Source organism: Poecilia reticulata, chromosome 14 (genome assembly GCF_904066995.2).
Source record: "Poecilia reticulata chromosome 14, P_reticulata-male-v2, whole genome shotgun sequence".
Classification (NCBI taxonomy): Eukaryota; Metazoa; Chordata; class Actinopteri; order Cyprinodontiformes; family Poeciliidae; genus Poecilia; species Poecilia reticulata.
In genome coordinates, this window is record NC_088843.1 from 22,377,961 (window position 1) to 22,394,025 (window position 16,065).

Sequence of the window (16,065 nt, forward strand, 5' to 3'; positions counted from 1 at the left end):
AACTGCTAGCTAAACTAAAGACACACAAGACATGTGTGTCCTGGAAAATAGGAAGGTTTCCATCTCATTTTACTCCTGTTGATGCGAGGAGTGGCCATATTGAAACGGACAGCTACGACGCCCCCCAAGTCGTAGCTGGGGGGCGTCGGAGTAGCTCTAGTTTCCCAGTGAGAAATCTGGGAGGGTACTCCAGTTGATTTTTCTGACTGGGAAGTCAAAAATTTCCCAGTTCAACAGAACTTCAGCTTGGAGATGCTGCAAGAAAATCCTCACAAACTATTTGAATAAATGATAAAATGAAATACAGATTGCAACAAAAATGTCATTCTGTGACTCAATTCAATGAGTATTTATTTTAGATGCGGCTGTTACGCCAGAGGTAACGCTTAAAAAGGCCAGTTTCAGATCCTACTCTTACAGTTCTGACTGTCAAACTATCCAATCATGTTTTATTTCACCCAGAAATGTAGTTTATAATAATTTAATCACAATCTCTCCCTGACTTTCACATTTAATCCACCTCAAACGTTCCACTGTTCAGATTTGAAGATATTTGCTTCTTTGGCGCCATCTGGTGGTGATTATTTATAACACAATACTTCCGTAAAAAGGAAAACAGAAACGTTATAAAAACATTAAAAAAACACAACTTCTACACACTTTAAATTAGAAATCCTGATGAATCTAAAGAACAGAAGCTTTACAGCGTTCTACAAAGAGCTATTTTCACATCTGCACTCAAGAAATTCAAATTCCTCTTCCTCTCGTCTTCAAGTCTTTTCTGTTTGGCGTTTGGCTGCTGTGGCTGTTAGGAGACGATGAAGGAGTTAAAGTGGGTGAGGATGATGGAGATTACGGCGCTGGCGCTCAGCAGAGGCAGAGCAGGGGCGACCTTACAGGACGAGCTCAGAGCTGCAGAACCAAAACCAGAACAAAACCATCAGATATGCAAATAATCCCCAGATATTTATAGATTCAGATTTTATGCTTCACACATTCAACAAACACGCAGAACTCAGCTATGGCTTAAGTCTAATTTCTGTAAAGTTTTCTCTGTTCTCTGAGGGAAACAAGCTCAGATTTGTTATTTTGAGGCAACAGATAAAGAGAAATCATTGAAAATGCAGCATAAATGCAAGAAAAAGTAGATAGCATGTTCTCAGTAAACACTTTAATTGCTTTTTTCCGTGTTATATTGTCTAATAAATGTATGTATTAATGTTTACAGAGCAGATTATTTGCGTTGCTGACATGTTTTCCCATAGGAAAGCTTTATTTTTCCACCCTGTTACCGTGGGAACGCAGCATCCTGCAGGTGTTGATTACAACAACCTGTCCAAAAGTATTTGTGAATGATTCATGGAAAGCAGAAACTTTTTAAAAATATTTTTGTTTTATCTTTAAAAGTAACACAATTAAATATTTTAATAAAAATAAATAAGATCTGAAACATAAGATACAGCAGATTTGCCTTTTTCCCTGTAATCTTTGGATTTTTTGGTTTTTATTCTACAACAGGATGTGAGTCGCTCATTCTTCAGAAACTTCGGTTTATTTAATGAAGTTTACTAAAGTAAAAGTTACTGGATGTTTGTCGTCATCTTTACTATGAAATTTAACTAAAAGAGACAAATATAGTTAATAAAGTATTTTGTGTTTAATTTGCTTTTTGTTGTTTTTGAATGTTTTCTTTAACTGCATCAACCTCCAATCGAGCTGGAAAAATAATTTGAGCCATTTTTGTATCACATGTTTAAGATAAATGCTGCCTCTGGATTGGCTGCTTCCTAAGCTGCATTATTAAAGAATATTTCACAAAAAATAAATAAAAATCAGCGACATAATTTCAAGTTTTGTTTCACAGAAAATGTTTATCAACCTAAACTCAGAACTTTCACACCAATCTGAAAGGTGACGTGTTATCAGACTATAAAGTTCTATTGTTTTGTACTTTTAGTGCAGAAATCAACCAGAAAACAGTAAAAATGTTTTACTGTGGCGTAAAAAAGACAAAATGGAGACAAAAGGACATGTGGAAGATCCACAAAAAAACAGCCGGATGAGAATTTGTTCAACTGGTTTGAGTGGGAATTTGCAGGTAAGTTACTGACTACTGACGACTACTTCATAGAACCCCACTGCAAACACAGTTTAAAGTGAATACTGAGGCTGTAGTGACAGTTTAACCAGGTAAATATAATAAATGTGGAAGCTTGTTGGAGCACTAAACAAATTAATTTTCAACCTTTAACTAGGACATTTCAGATCAGACTCAGTGACTAAATGTTTGCAGACTGTCGTGTCTGTCTTACTGCGGCAGCTTTTCCCGTCAGGCTGCAGCATCCCAGTCACACAGCTGCAGATGGGCCCAGTTCCCTTACTGCTGCAGATCTGCTCACAGCCACCGTTGTCTTCCTCACACCAGTCAGACTCTGGAGGAAAAAGGAAGTGATGTCATTGACATAAAAACCAAGACAAAACAAAAGCTGCTTTTTAACAAATACTGTCAAGTTTTTACTTTTATTCAACATTTATTGGTTTATTTTGTGAAGTTTTACTTCCAGTTTATTGATTATTGGAGATATTTGGAAAAAGTTTCTTCCATTTCTTTTAACATTTCTTGAATTAATTTTATTTTGTGTTACAACTTTAAACAGAGAGCTGACTGGAGATTTCATTTGATTACTGTGAATAATTAAGGATGATCAGGTTTCAGTTAATGCCTGGATGAATTAAAATTATTTAGACGCTTTGATGCGTCAGAATAAAAAATGTTTACATCACTTTGGAGTTGTTTTGATATATAGACGCTCCAGTGTACGAGCTGTACCTGAATGCACCTTAAAAATTCTGTTTTTTTTTTTAATTTAAATTTTTCTAATGCAATTTTTATTTATTTATAGAAAAAAGTTCCACTGTTTTTAATAATTAATTTTTCTTTTAATTCTTTCTATAATAAAGAAAAAAAGTTCAGTTAATAGTGTTTTCATTTTTTACCTTAAAAATAAAAGTTTGGCTGATTTTAAAATCATTTGTAATTTTTTTTTCATGAAAAAAGAAGAGAAAAAGTTTTTGACATGTTTTAAATTAAATAAAAATATATGTATATTTTAATAAAAGAAAAAAGGTCTGGCAGGTTTTATTTTAAACCATTAAAAATAATTTTATTAAAAAAACAGATCACCTACTTTAATAAGATGATTTAGATTCTGAATAAAAAACAGGAAAAAGTTTTTTAAAATTATTTTTAAAATGATTTTTTACCATTTACTTTTTAAAGTTCAGTTGTTTTTTAAAAGTTTTTATATAAACAGTAAAAGCTTTTTAAAATAAAAGGTTCAGCTAAAATTTAAAATAATTTCTTTCATTAAAAGGTGCCAGCAGCTGGATTTGGACTCGTCGTCCTCCAGACCCAGAGGAGTTTATGATTCATGTTAAAGTTAGTCTTGGTGAAATAAAGTGAGCCTGCGGACAGTTTTCTGACCTCTCCTCCTGATGGGTCCCACTGACAGGATGTGCTCCTTGTGCTCGCTGTCCTCTGAGTACATCCTCCTCTTGTGTGGACAGTTCTGGACCAACATGACACACAGCTTTACTAAAACGGAAAGAGGAACGCGCTCCGATTGGCGCCGAGCGTCTTTCCTCGAGCCTCTCACCACTTTGCAGGCGTTGGTGTCCGAGTCGCACAGCGACACGTCACAGTGCAGGTGCACCTCGTCGTAGTCGCCGATGAACTTGAAGACGGTGACGTGGAAGCGGCAGGTGAGGGACACGCCGTTCTCCGCCATGCCGATGGTGTTGTCCTTCGTGTTCGGACACCTGGAGGAGGAAAAACACATCAGCCTCTACAAACCAAAAAGGTTTTATAAGTAAAATAAACAGAAATGATTTATTCTAAGTTTTTGGAAATAGTTTGTCTTGTAAAAAAGACAATAGTTTGTCTTTTTTACAAGACAATAAGGCTTCTTTTATGCTTCTGAAAGGCTCAGAAACAGCAAAATGACGGCTTTGGGTGGCCTAGTTAAAGTCTGAAGTGGAATAATGATGCTATGTAATGATCTTAAGCAGACAGGTCTTGTTGGAAAACTGAATTAAATCAATTCAGCAAAAGCAGAAAAGGTCAAAGGTCATCCACAAGGTGATGCTAAATGCTCATCACCAGAAACATTTGATGGTTTCTGTTGCCAAGGTTTCTGAGGTTGTGGGTGTGATTACTTTTTCATACAAGTTTGGGTAGCTTTTTTCCCCCCCTTTAATAAATGAAATTTTTAGGTATTCACTTTATTTATCTTTGTCTAATTTTAACACAAAGTAAAAATCAGCTTAAATTTAGCAAATAGGGAAACAATTGGAAATCATAAATGACCTAAAACAGAAAAAGTTTATTCTGACTTCAGGTCAGACAGGAAAAAAAACATAAATATGAGTCTTTTTATTTAATATATGAAACTTCTGGTTTCAGCTCTTAAAAACAACAAAATATGGCAGCGACAGCTGCATTTTAAATACATATTTTAATTCATTTTTATCTCGTTTTTATCTAACAAAATTGAACAATGTGGGCAGCTGCCCAGGGCGTCATCAGAAGGGGGCGGCATTATTTTCTTGTTCCAAAAACCATTAAAATAAAATAAATCCAGCCCGTCAGGCTGGGTTTTGGTTTCTGCTGACTAAGTGAACCTTCTTGTTGAGGCGTCCTACCCTCTCTCTATGATGATGTAGCGCAGTCTGTCGCTGCTGTAGCGCGATGGCGTGGCCCAGCACATGTTGACGATGAGGATGAGCTGGTTGACGTCCGCCCCCTCCACGAACACGCCCACGAACAGGATGTCCCGCGTGCTCAGCACCACCTCGCCCTCCCGGTACGGGTGGCGGTACGACGAGTTCTTGTAGAGCGCCATCTTGGTGATGAAGTTTCCCTCCTGGGTCGGCAGGGTGAGGTTGATCACGCTGGAGGGAGAGCAGAAAGCATCAGACATTTCTGTCCCAAAATAATGTTAATAATAATAAGAATAATAATAGTAATTATTTTACTGGCTCATGCAGAATCTACTGGTTCCTTCTAATCAAGACTAAAAATGGTAAAATATTAATTATTTGGATTATTTCTTTAGTCCCTCGGGTTTAATTTGCTTTAAATTTGCATTTTTTAACACGAAGCTTAAAATTTGCAGTTAGCATTTTAATATATTTCCTAATTGTTTGCCCTTTCTCCCTCCATAAAGCACTCTAAATGTTTAAATTCAGTTTGATTTAAATTATTGTTGTTTTGCAGAAAATGTGGGATTTTTCTTCCCCACTCAGTAAATGTTTGTATTTTTCTGTATTTCTCAGCCTGATGTCATGAAGCTGGAATAAAAGCTGAATTATTTGGGGGATTTTTTTAGGTTTCATTTTTGCGGCAGGCGTGAGACCTGAGCATGGGCTTCAGGACCGTTTCCAGGGAGATCTTCAGGTCCAGCTCGTAGGCGCAGGAAAACTCCACGTTGATGGTTTTGTCTCTGGTGATGACGTTGCCGGTGTTGTTGACGCTCTCGATCCAGACGGTGTTCTTGTACATGATGTGTGTGCCGTTGGACTGCAGAGGACAAAATAAATAATAAATAAACACTTCCAGCCCAGAAACATTCAGTTAAAGGAGGAGCGAGTGAGATTTACAAAAAACTAATGTGTAACTTCAAAACAGTTTTTTTTTTACTTTATCAGAATGAAAAAAAATATTTGCATATGAATACACAATATCACACAATACCTTTATGCAACAAAGAAAATATAAAATAGTCAAGTGAGTAAGATTTCAGTTGATCACTTTTTAAAATAAACTTAAGTATGAATGTAAACTGGCCAGAAACTTTGTTCATTTTTATTTCTGTGTTTAAAATGACGGAGCTGCTCAGGTCAGGCTCTGCTATGTGATGTCATCTTTTGATACTGCAATATTTGTTTTGAGTCAAACGATCCACCGGTTTGACCGTAAAGAGGCGATATGAGCACCTGGACGATGGAGCCGCAGTGGCCTTTGGTGTTGTTGATGTGGAAGGAGATGAAATCCTCGCCCTCGATCCCGGCGCAGCGCTCGTCGTTGATCCTCACGTCTTCGCGTTCGAAGCCCAGCTGGAAGAGCTTGCACTTGGAGATGGAGACCTCCATCTGGGCGTGCTTGCAGTTCACCTCCGCCTGGATGATGTCATCCTCACCTGCTGCACACATTCAGATGAAGCACCGGCGTGTCTGCTGGGTGTGGGCGCCGTGACGCGGCGGGAGCTTCACCTGCAGGGTTGGTGGGCAGCTCCGGACAGCCGCACAGGTCGCCTCCGTTCTCCAACTCGCAGGTGAAGTTTGTGCAGATCTCTCCGGCACACGGGTCGTAGATCCATTCTGCTAAAGACAGGTGAGCACACAATGTTAGCTGTCGCACTCACTCAGAAACACCAGAAATCAACCTGGAAGTTTTCACACCGCTCAGATTTATCACTTGCAAAAAAAAATGCAACACAGCCAAGAATTAACAGCAATAAATTGGGTTCTTTGGCCTCTCATAAGAGAAATAAAAATGGAACTAAATATGTAATTAGGAAGCTAAATGCTTAGTGGATAAACTAAATATTCAACTTCAACTTATTTAGCTCCAAACTAGACATTTAGCTGTAACTAAATATGAAGTGAGGAAGATAAATATTTAGTGTCAAATTAAATATTTAGTTTAAAGCTAAGAGGAGCTAAATACCTGGCTTAGATTGGAGCTCAATATTTAGCTGCTAAAGAAAACATTTGGATTGGAGCTAAATGTTAAACTTATTAACCAAAATGTAAGTGAGCAAGCTAAATCTTTAGTTACTTTGGAGCTAAAGATTGAGTCAAACTAAATATTTAGTTTAAAGCTTAATATTTAACGTCAAACAAAATATTTTTGCATTAAACTAAATATTTACATTGGAGCTAAATATTGAGCTCGCTTACCAAGTAGCTTGGAGATAATTATTTAGCTTGCTAACTAATTATATAGTTTGAAATAAACTTTTTTAAATGAATGAACAACATGGTAAAAATATAACTTTGAAGAATTAACCTGCATTTTCTTCTCTTATGACAGGCTAAATAACCCAAATTATTCCCATTAGTAATTTCTGACTGCATAACTTTTTCTAACGGCGCCCCCTAGTGGACAGGACCAGCTGTCTGACGGGGCTCTTACAGCAGTTCTCCTGGGTGATCCACTTGGTGGTCAGGGTTCCCAGGGAGCGGCAGGCCTCGGCGTAGGCTGCCAGGGAGCCGCAGACCTGCGCCTTGCGGTGGTTGTAGCAGCCGTCCAGGTAGCAGGACTGGTAGAAGGGCTGCGGGTCCAGCAGGCCGTGGCACGGCTGGAAGAAGCCCTTCAGCTGGGTCAGCTTCTGACAGGCGTCTTCGCTCTGCAGCGCCAGGACGGCCGTGTTGTCACAGGACTGGGCTAAAGCCACGTACTGGGTCTCGTCACAACTGGGACACAAAAGCAGTCGGCTGAGTTACTCAGGGTGAAGGGAAGCGAAGCTGCACAGACTGTTGGGACAATCTATGAAAGGTTTTCATCATCACCTGTTCTGCTTTTTAAAAGGTTTCCATCGTTACCCGCTCTGCTACAAAAGGTTTCTCCTCTGATATGAAAGGTTTCCATCTCTACCTGTTCTGCATGCCGTTGGTCTTCCAGCTCTGGGCCAGCTCCAGCGCGCTGACGGCCGGTTTGCCCCTGGAGGTGATGTAGTCGTCGTTGGGGTCTCCGTTGAAGTTTCCACACAGGCCACACACCTTGTTCTGGAGCCGCTGGCCCATGGTGATGCTGAGCGTGTTGAAGCGGTTGTAGCGAACCTGAATGTCCTGCGGCGTGTCGATGACGATGAAGCCCTCGGACGTGGACAGACGCGTCATCAGGCCGGTCAGGAAGGGGACGGACACGGGCGTCCCGTTCACCTGGAGGGACGATTCAGTTTTCAGTTAGAGGCAGCAGAACATCGCCAGAGTTCAACAGTGGAAAACTCGAGGTCTGGGGCCCACATATGGCCCGCCATAGCGCTTTATGCGGCCCTCTAGACCAGGGGTCTGAAACCTGCAGCTTATGTAACCTTTCACAATGACTCTTAACTCTGACTAAAGAATCAACTAATGGTTAAATGTAGATATAATAAAAGTAATAATTGCATTAAATTTCCACAAAGTGATGACACTAAAAGTACCAGAAGTGTTTTTAGATCTATATTTTTCTTTCATTAGGTTGAAACTATGATTTTTTTTGTGTTTTTACACAGTTGTCCACAAACATCCACATCCTATAGAAGAAAACATATTAGTGCTCTTTCTGCAAACATTTTATTTATTTTTTTATTTCAAAACCGCAAAACAGAAATAAAATTGTGATTCATTAAAAATTACCAAAAAATTCCTAGATATTTATCCAAAATCATAATTGATTATTTTTATGTGATGTTACATTTGCAGCTCTAGACAGATTATGATGGCAGATGTTGCTGCTTTGTACATGCATGGCAGCCATATTGGATTTATAAATGTTTGTGGGTGATGAGAAACTCTCTGAGTCAGACTCTGAGCTCAGAGATTCTGACTTCCTGGTACAACCTGACTGGTCCGGTTCAGTCCAAACAGCAGAATCCAGCTCTGCTCGAGGTTGGATTTCTAACCTGCATCGCCTCAGATCAACTGTTTGATGTGGATCTGAGGTGATGTGCTGCATGAATATAAACCTAATCACGAACTAAAGGTTCACAGATCTGAGGCCAGTGCAGTGAAATGTTGTAGTTAAAGGTTCATTAGGATTAATAAACACCAGGATTAGAGGCCAGAAGAAGCTCAGCATCTACCTCTGTGACAGACGAAGGCCTTGGATCCTAACAGGCCGTTACAAAGAGGTAGCTGGTAAACTGGACAGAAGGAGGTAAATGGAGATTAGCTCTGGATCTGCTTGTCTGGTCGGTTGTTAAAGGTTTCCCAGAACAGAACCAACAGAAATAAGAGAAAAAATAACAAAAGTGATGCAAAAACGCTTTGCTTATAATTCCGTCTTTCTGAAAACTAGCAGCTCTTTTCTGTGTTAGTGATAATCTGTTCAATGTTATTCAGGGTTAGATAGTTACAACAGGTTGAGGACTAAAGAACTAAACCCACTTTAAAAGACTAAATTTAAATCTGGCTCTTTAAAAGCTAAATGTTATAAAATCAGAGCCAGACTACAGACTTTTGGACGGTTCTGTACTCAGAATGGGTCGTTCTGAGGTATCCTGTACAACATGAAACATCCTCTACTGTTGCTTTTCAGAAGTCCAGGCTTCACTGAGGCCCAGAAGCATCAAAAATGTTTACGCTTCCTTTTAAAACTTCATGTTTCAATGAAAATATAACTTTTCATTGAAAAGTTATATTTTTTTAGAAACACTTCATGTTTCATTGAAACACTTCATGTTTCAATGAAACATGAAGTGAAAGTAAAATAAATTCTACTTTCACTATTGTTCACATATGATGACGTTCATCCTGCACAATTCAAGCAGAAAACAAATTCATTAGGTGAAAAAATGAAGCATAAATGTGTCATAATAACATTCACTCCTCCTGAGTTCTTAGAGAAACTGATGAGCTTTAAACAAATCCAATCAAAACAGAAACAAGCTCACAGTTATTTTAGTATTTAAAAGTCTGTCTTACTTTGGAACTTTACGGAGTTTGCAGATAGGAAACCACAGGTGTGTTTTCACAGGTGTGTTTACCTTGACGGTGCTGCCAGAGATCAGGATGTTCTCCTCGTTAATGTAGAGGTAGACATGTGAGATGGTGGTGAGGTTGGGCGTGCTCCACTTATCGAAGTTAGCGATGAGCTGGAAGGAGAGGTCCGGCAGCTTGCGGCAGTTTGTGGACAGGACAAAGGAGCAGGAGGCTGGGAGACGCAGTGACGCCCCGTCGAAGGTCCTGAAGACGCCGCCGCCCGACGCCACGCAGTGCTGAGAGCGCCGCGCGAAGCAGCCCCGCACCCCGAATCGCAGAGTGCACTCTTCCTCCGCCTTGCAGCGCCGCGGGTCGCACTGGATCAGGTTCCGCCCGATGCACTGGCAGCGCTTGGTGCAGTCGTTGTTCCAGAACAGCTGTTTGGGCTGAAGGTGAAACATTTTAGACGTTAGAATCACGGAAAAAAATATTTCTTACACCGTGGACTAGAGCTAATTATTGAATTAACTGTCAACTGATTTAACAACCGATTAATCATTAACTGGACTATACAGACCAAAATATATATATATATATTTTTTTCAAATCACAAATTTTGTGAGTATTCTTACGTCTTTAAAATAAGGCAAAAAAGAAGCTTCAGTGGTTGAATAAAAATTGTAAAAACTGAGAAATGTGACATTATCTTCCGGTACAAAGAGTGAAAATCAGAGGAAAAGCAGCCAAAGTCCAAAGAAAAGCTTAAAACGCGCCGACACCTGTTGACTAGAACCTCACTGGACGGTTTCTTGGAGGGAAACCTGTAGAAATCCAGGCCCGTCTAAAGCGTTTCCAGCGGACACTGACCTCGTAGTATTTTCCATCGGTGTAGCAGCCGCAGTTTTGCGACAGGATGCAGCTCTTGCCGTTGAGCACGTAGCCCAGGTCGCACTGGCAGCCCTCCACGCAGTCCTGGCTGCAGTCCCGCTGGCCGCGGGCGGGGGCGCACTGCGGCGGGCACACCGACATGCAGCTGGAGTAATGGCTGTTCGGAGGACAGCTCTGGACTGGGAGCAGAAACCAGTAAGTTACTCTACAAACTGGGAACAGAAGCTCTAATGGTAAATATGATTATCTTTTGTGATTATTTTTTAAATAGTCACTGTGGTTTCTAAAGTAGATCCCAACATCTGATTGGTTTAACCTTCACAGAAGATCTCCATCCACAGATGTGCAAAATATTCAAATACATAATAAACTACCGTATTATTAATAAAATAAGTGTTTATTAATAAAATATTTAAATATGTGCACGTTTTAATAAATGATGAAACTATTTGTTTTAAATTATAATGAACAGATTTAGTTCATTAAATCATTTTCTGTTGATTTAGTGAACTGTGGCCGTCCTGTACTAATCTACAGGAGGGTCAACATAATGGTGTTCATGATAGTCTGTTTAACCTTTAATAAAACAACGCAAAGCAGCAAAGACTTTATTTAAAGTAGAGATAACAATATCATTTAGATATGCGAGCATCACATCTGTAAACATCCGTTTTTAGAGCAGCATCCGACTCTGATGCTCAGGCTTTGATTGTTTTAAAGCGATTTTGTTACATCGACATTTCAGGTCATTAAAAAATTTGAATATCAGAAGAAAATAACATCAGAAAACGATGATTTAACTTATTGACTCAGTTAAGGTCAGAGGTCATGATCCAACAATAAGAAAGGGAGAAAATGGCCTCCATAGGAGAGTTTCAAGACCAAAACCACGTCTGACCCAGAAGAACACATAGATCCAAAAAACACTTGGATGGTCACAGAAACTCCTGAGAAAATGTTTCTGTGAAACATTTTCTCAGGAGTAAACCTCCACACTGTTCAGAACCAGAACTTCATACCTGTAGTCAAACATGGTGGTGGCAGTATGATGATCCTTTGCTGCTTCACCTTACATGACAGGGTCCAACAATAATCCGAAACAAACTAGCAGGTCAACCACTCAATGGTTCCAAAACACATACATTAGGTTTTAGGGTGGCCTAGTCAAAGTCGGCACTGAAATATAGACAGGCTGTTCACGCTTTGAAACTTTCCAAAGTCATTTAATTACAACAACTCAACAAAGAAGAGTGGGACAAAATTCCCCAAAGGTGATGTTAAAGACTCATTACTTATTCACAGGATTCTACATTAAAGAGGACCAACTGTGCAAAATTCACATTTTGCACATTTTTGTTCTTCCTTCTGGGCCTCAACTGCTTCTAAAACAGTCCCAGTGCTTAAAAAAACCCAGTCGGTTTTTGGCAATAGGTTCATGTTTTTTGGTGAATGGAAAATGAAACATCCGGATTGTAATGTAACAAATCAACAGGCACTGCGCTGTTACCTAGCAACCCCAGCGGAGCTACTCTCCATCACCTAGCAACCTGTGCAATGGCTGCTGAAAAAGAAAAATGTTTTGTTGTTCACTCACCATTCAGAAACAACTTGCTGCATTCTTGTTGGTTGAGCAGGAGGCTCTACTTCTGCTTTTCAAAGATGTACAACTGTATTGTTGTGCATCTGTTTGTAGCCATTTTCATGTGCAAGTTTAAACATTGACTTGGGACCTGTGGCTAGCAGCAGATAATTTGGATTTAAAGCAACAGAGACCCTAAAATATCTAATTCAGAAAGGAGCTCGCAGGGCAGAACTGAGCTCACTGAAATCTCATTTTCTAAGAATGATTTTGTGCAAAAACAAAAACATGCAATAAACAGGTTTTGTAGCCCATAGACTGATCCTAACCTGCTCAAGGAAGCATAATAGGTCACCTTTAAAGACTCTTCACCAGTTCTCAGACACCCACTCACTGTGTTTAGGGGATGATCACTTTTTCTCTACATCAGTTTTTGAGTTAAAACGTAGATGAGGTCACTCACCACACGGCGTGTCACTCCTCCAGCCGGTTAAAGGCACACCCTGTGTCTGGCAGGTGCTGGCGTAGATCTGCAGCCAGTTACAGATTGTATCCTGAGCTCCTTGGTCCAAACAAGTGTCCTGCAGGCAGCTCTGATAAAAGAACGCCGGCGCCACCTTGCTGTGACACCGTGCAAATGCGCCTCCCCGGTCCACAATCAGCCCACACAGCCTGACGGCCTCCGGCTCCACAAACACGTAGAGTCCGTCCCCGACGTGGAAGCGTATGCCGGTGGCGACTCCGTTCGGCTCGTCCTCGTTGTCGCTAATCATGCTGGAGTCGGCCACCATGAGGGGGGCGCTGTTGGGCATGCTCTTCTCCCCGAGCCCGCAGCGTGGGCAGGAGTCGCCGCAGCCCACCTGGCAGAAGGTGTCCCTTTCCGCCCAGGTCATGGCCCAGTCCGTGGAGCTCAGCGTGGGCGGGGAGAAGGGCATGCCCTGGCAGAGGCCGCAGGAGGCGTTGTAGAGGTCCCTCGGTAAAGTCAAAAGGAGGAGCGTGTTCCAGTCATACGACACCTTCAGGCCGAAGTCCGTCTCCAGAACAAGCAGCATCCCCAAGGAAGTGATGTTGACCTTCCCCGGGCCCAGCTTCAAGGGAAGGTACAGGCGCTCCTTGTTGACCTGAGTGACGACAGTACAACTGAGTCGAGTCATTTCCAAGTTAGAGTTTCTAATCCTGCTGACTTGCATGTTTGTACAGGTATGTGGGGAACCCCAGGTGATGAATGGACCGACTTCTACAAGAAACGGCAATAAGCAACAGAGACGCTGGGAGAAATCGAGGAAGACCGCTGTGGGTGTGTGTGAGCAGCGGCTTAATGTGTGGAGGTGCGTCCTCAGATCTTTTGGTTGGTTTGTGAACCCGGTCCAAGTGTCGCTCAGGGTCGGGGTTTCGTCTGAGCCCAATCCAGCCTGATAAAAGATGCCTATTGAAATTAGATCCTCCTTAAGCCAATCAAAGAGGAATTCACCCACACTGCCTGGTTATTCTATCAGCTTGATTAGAAATATCACGTCCTCTCAAACGCAACAACTGCGACCTTCAGAGAGCAGAAAAAACTGTTAAAATAGGTCAACGTTAATGACCTGGTGTTTGACAGGTGTTCTCAGATGAAGTCAGCAAAGAAAATGTTTCAAATGAGATCTCTACAAAGATTACTTAACCAGGGGCCTATCAGATTTTATTAGTCGAATCTACATAAAATACTAAAGATAACATTGTGTGACAGGAAAAAAACTGAATTTCAGCTCAAAGAAGATGATTCCTAGAATTTGTGAGCTGAAAACTTGCAGTGCAGTAGAGATTTAGAGCTAACTGAGAAACTCTTCATTTGTGGCAAAGTTTCTGCACACTGACAGTCAGTCAGTCGATGCTGATCTGTTATATATAGATCCTACAGGTCTGAACCAGAAGGAATCCATGCCACTGAACCGCCCTCTTGGTGAGCACGCACCGCTCAAAGTGATGATGAACCACGGCTTTGAGTTTAACAAAAACAAAGTATAGCACTCAAAAACTGTAATGGAGTAATGGTTGTAATGTACCTATATTATTTATAAATTAGAAATGAACGAGAAGAGAGTTAGTTCCAACTCCTCCATCAGTTTGTCACATTAAAAAGTTCTCTTAAGGCCTAAGATGTTTATAAATTACTTTTGTCTTACTGAGGTAAAAGTTCATAAAAAATATTTTTCCTAAACTCCCATTGCTAGTAGCTACTTTAGTCTCAGTATTCCTTCTGAATATGAGTCCAAGTGTTTAAGCATCATCCAAAAATCCCTTACAGAATCGAGTTCAGGACTCTGGGAAGGCCATTTCAGAACCGTTGCCCCTTTAAAACCAGTTTGGGTCGGTGTTTGGAATCATACCAAAGTGCTTAAGTAGAAGAGAATTGGACTTCTCATGTTTCTTGCAACGTTTCACCTCTGATCCAAAAGACTTCTTCGGTTCTGGGCATCTAACTCCCCCATTAGAGTCCCATTAGTGACCTTATTTGACCTATTAGTGTGATTGTGCAGTTTTGTCCAAACATCTTCGTTTGGTCACTGTTGGGACTCGGGTAAAAAAAATGAAAAAGAAGCAAAATATCCAAAGAAAAAGCTTCAGCGAGAAAGAAAAAACTATTGATTAGGCCACTATGGAGGATTACATGTAAGGCTGGACGATACGGCTGAAAGACAAATCATGACGGTTTTTAAAAAAAAATAAATTTGTTATGAATAATGTATTGATATTGATCAAGTATCTATCAAGATTTATACTGTTGTTGATTTATTGTCCAGCCCTCAGTTACACCACCGTTCCTCTTATAACAACATGAAAAAGGTCAAAGGTTACACTGTCCAGCTGTCTATATACTTACAGTTACAGTGTTTTTGTAGCTTCGGGAAACCTCCACCTCATATTCGTAGACCTCCAGCACGAAGCCCCTCACCCAGATGGCCTGCCCAGTGTCTCGCTCCTCATTGCGAACCGCCAGTTTAAACCGAGGGAAAACTCCACTTGTCGCCACCGGCTCTCTGCGCCTACAAATGGTGGTGACCATCTTGAGAGTACAGGAGCTCTGAAGCTCAAATGGCACGCCGGTGAATGCCTGAAAATGGCCGTAACCCGCGGCCACGCACAGGGCCTCGGTGTGTGGTTGGCAGAAGTACAGGCCGTCGTTTTCCTGGCAGTACTCCTCGGGGTGGCAGGGTGCGAGCTGACAGTACGCGCTGTTGTCGGAGCCGTTGCAGTAGCAGCGCTCCTGGCATTCCCAGTCAGTCCAGAAGGTCTGGTTGGTGGCCACCTGGTGGCCGTGGTACATGCAGCCGCAGTCGCTCCGGGCCACGCACAGGCCGTCCCGCATCGCAAAGCCTTCTTCACATTGGCAGCCTTCCTGGCATGGCAGAGGGCACGGCTCCTCGGGCTCGTCCAGGTTGGTGCAGGTCAAAGGGCAAGCGGTGGTGCATTCTTCAAAATGGCTGTTCTCTGGACAAGGAAGAGCTGATGGGGAGGCAGGATAGAGGTTTTAAAAGCAATGCCTGTCTTTTTAATCAGCTGGAGCAGAAAATCTGGAAACTAAGACAATTTATTATTTATTATTAAAATACTGAAGAGTAAATTTCTGCCAAAAAAACTGAAACAAAAACAAAAAAATTTTCTAGAAAAAAAAAAAACTAAACTTTTGGAAATGTTCTGAGTTTCAAAAGTCGAAAATTTCTGACTTTACATACTAAGACTCAGAAAATTTCTGAGATTAATCTAAAAATTTTAGTTTTATTATTTGCAAATTTTTGACATTTCACTCTAAGAAATCTTTTGTCTTAGAACAAAATAATCTAAGAAATGTCCTTGATTTTTCTGGAAAATTTGAAAATTTAGAAGACATACAGCAAAAACACAAACTATTACCAACTGTTTCTGTCTAG

The 16,065-nt window shown here is 40.9% G+C and overlaps 1 protein-coding gene across 3 annotated transcripts in view; it reads right to left on the reverse strand.

The window, feature by feature from the left end:
• Positions 1 to 320: 320 nt before the first annotated feature.
• The window catches only part of tecta (tectorin alpha), a 31,345-nt gene continuing 15,600 nt past the window's right edge, over positions 321 to 16,065 (reverse strand). Inside the window, exons 11-24 of one of the 3 annotated variants that reach the window (XM_008428601.3) lie at positions 15,018 to 15,640; positions 12,618 to 13,275; positions 10,555 to 10,754; positions 9,753 to 10,133; positions 7,658 to 7,944; positions 7,196 to 7,476; positions 6,271 to 6,381; positions 5,995 to 6,200; positions 5,415 to 5,578; positions 4,702 to 4,950; positions 3,657 to 3,819; positions 3,485 to 3,569; positions 2,313 to 2,432; positions 321 to 912 (exon numbers count right to left, since the gene is read on the reverse strand). In XM_008428601.3, coding sequence (XP_008426823.1) covers positions 809 to 912; positions 2,313 to 2,432; positions 3,485 to 3,569; positions 3,657 to 3,819; positions 4,702 to 4,950; positions 5,415 to 5,578; positions 5,995 to 6,200; positions 6,271 to 6,381; positions 7,196 to 7,476; positions 7,658 to 7,944; positions 9,753 to 10,133; positions 10,555 to 10,754; positions 12,618 to 13,275; positions 15,018 to 15,640 — 3,632 coding nt within the window. In that variant the 3' untranslated portion in view covers positions 321 to 808. Of the gene's footprint in view, positions 913 to 2,312; positions 2,433 to 3,484; positions 3,570 to 3,656; positions 3,820 to 4,701; positions 4,951 to 5,414; positions 5,579 to 5,994; positions 6,201 to 6,266; positions 6,382 to 7,195; positions 7,477 to 7,657; positions 7,945 to 9,752; positions 10,134 to 10,554; positions 10,755 to 12,617; positions 13,276 to 15,017; positions 15,641 to 16,065 lie in introns of those variants that run through there. The other 2 variants (XM_008428602.3, XM_008428605.3) reach the window with 2 other exon arrangements.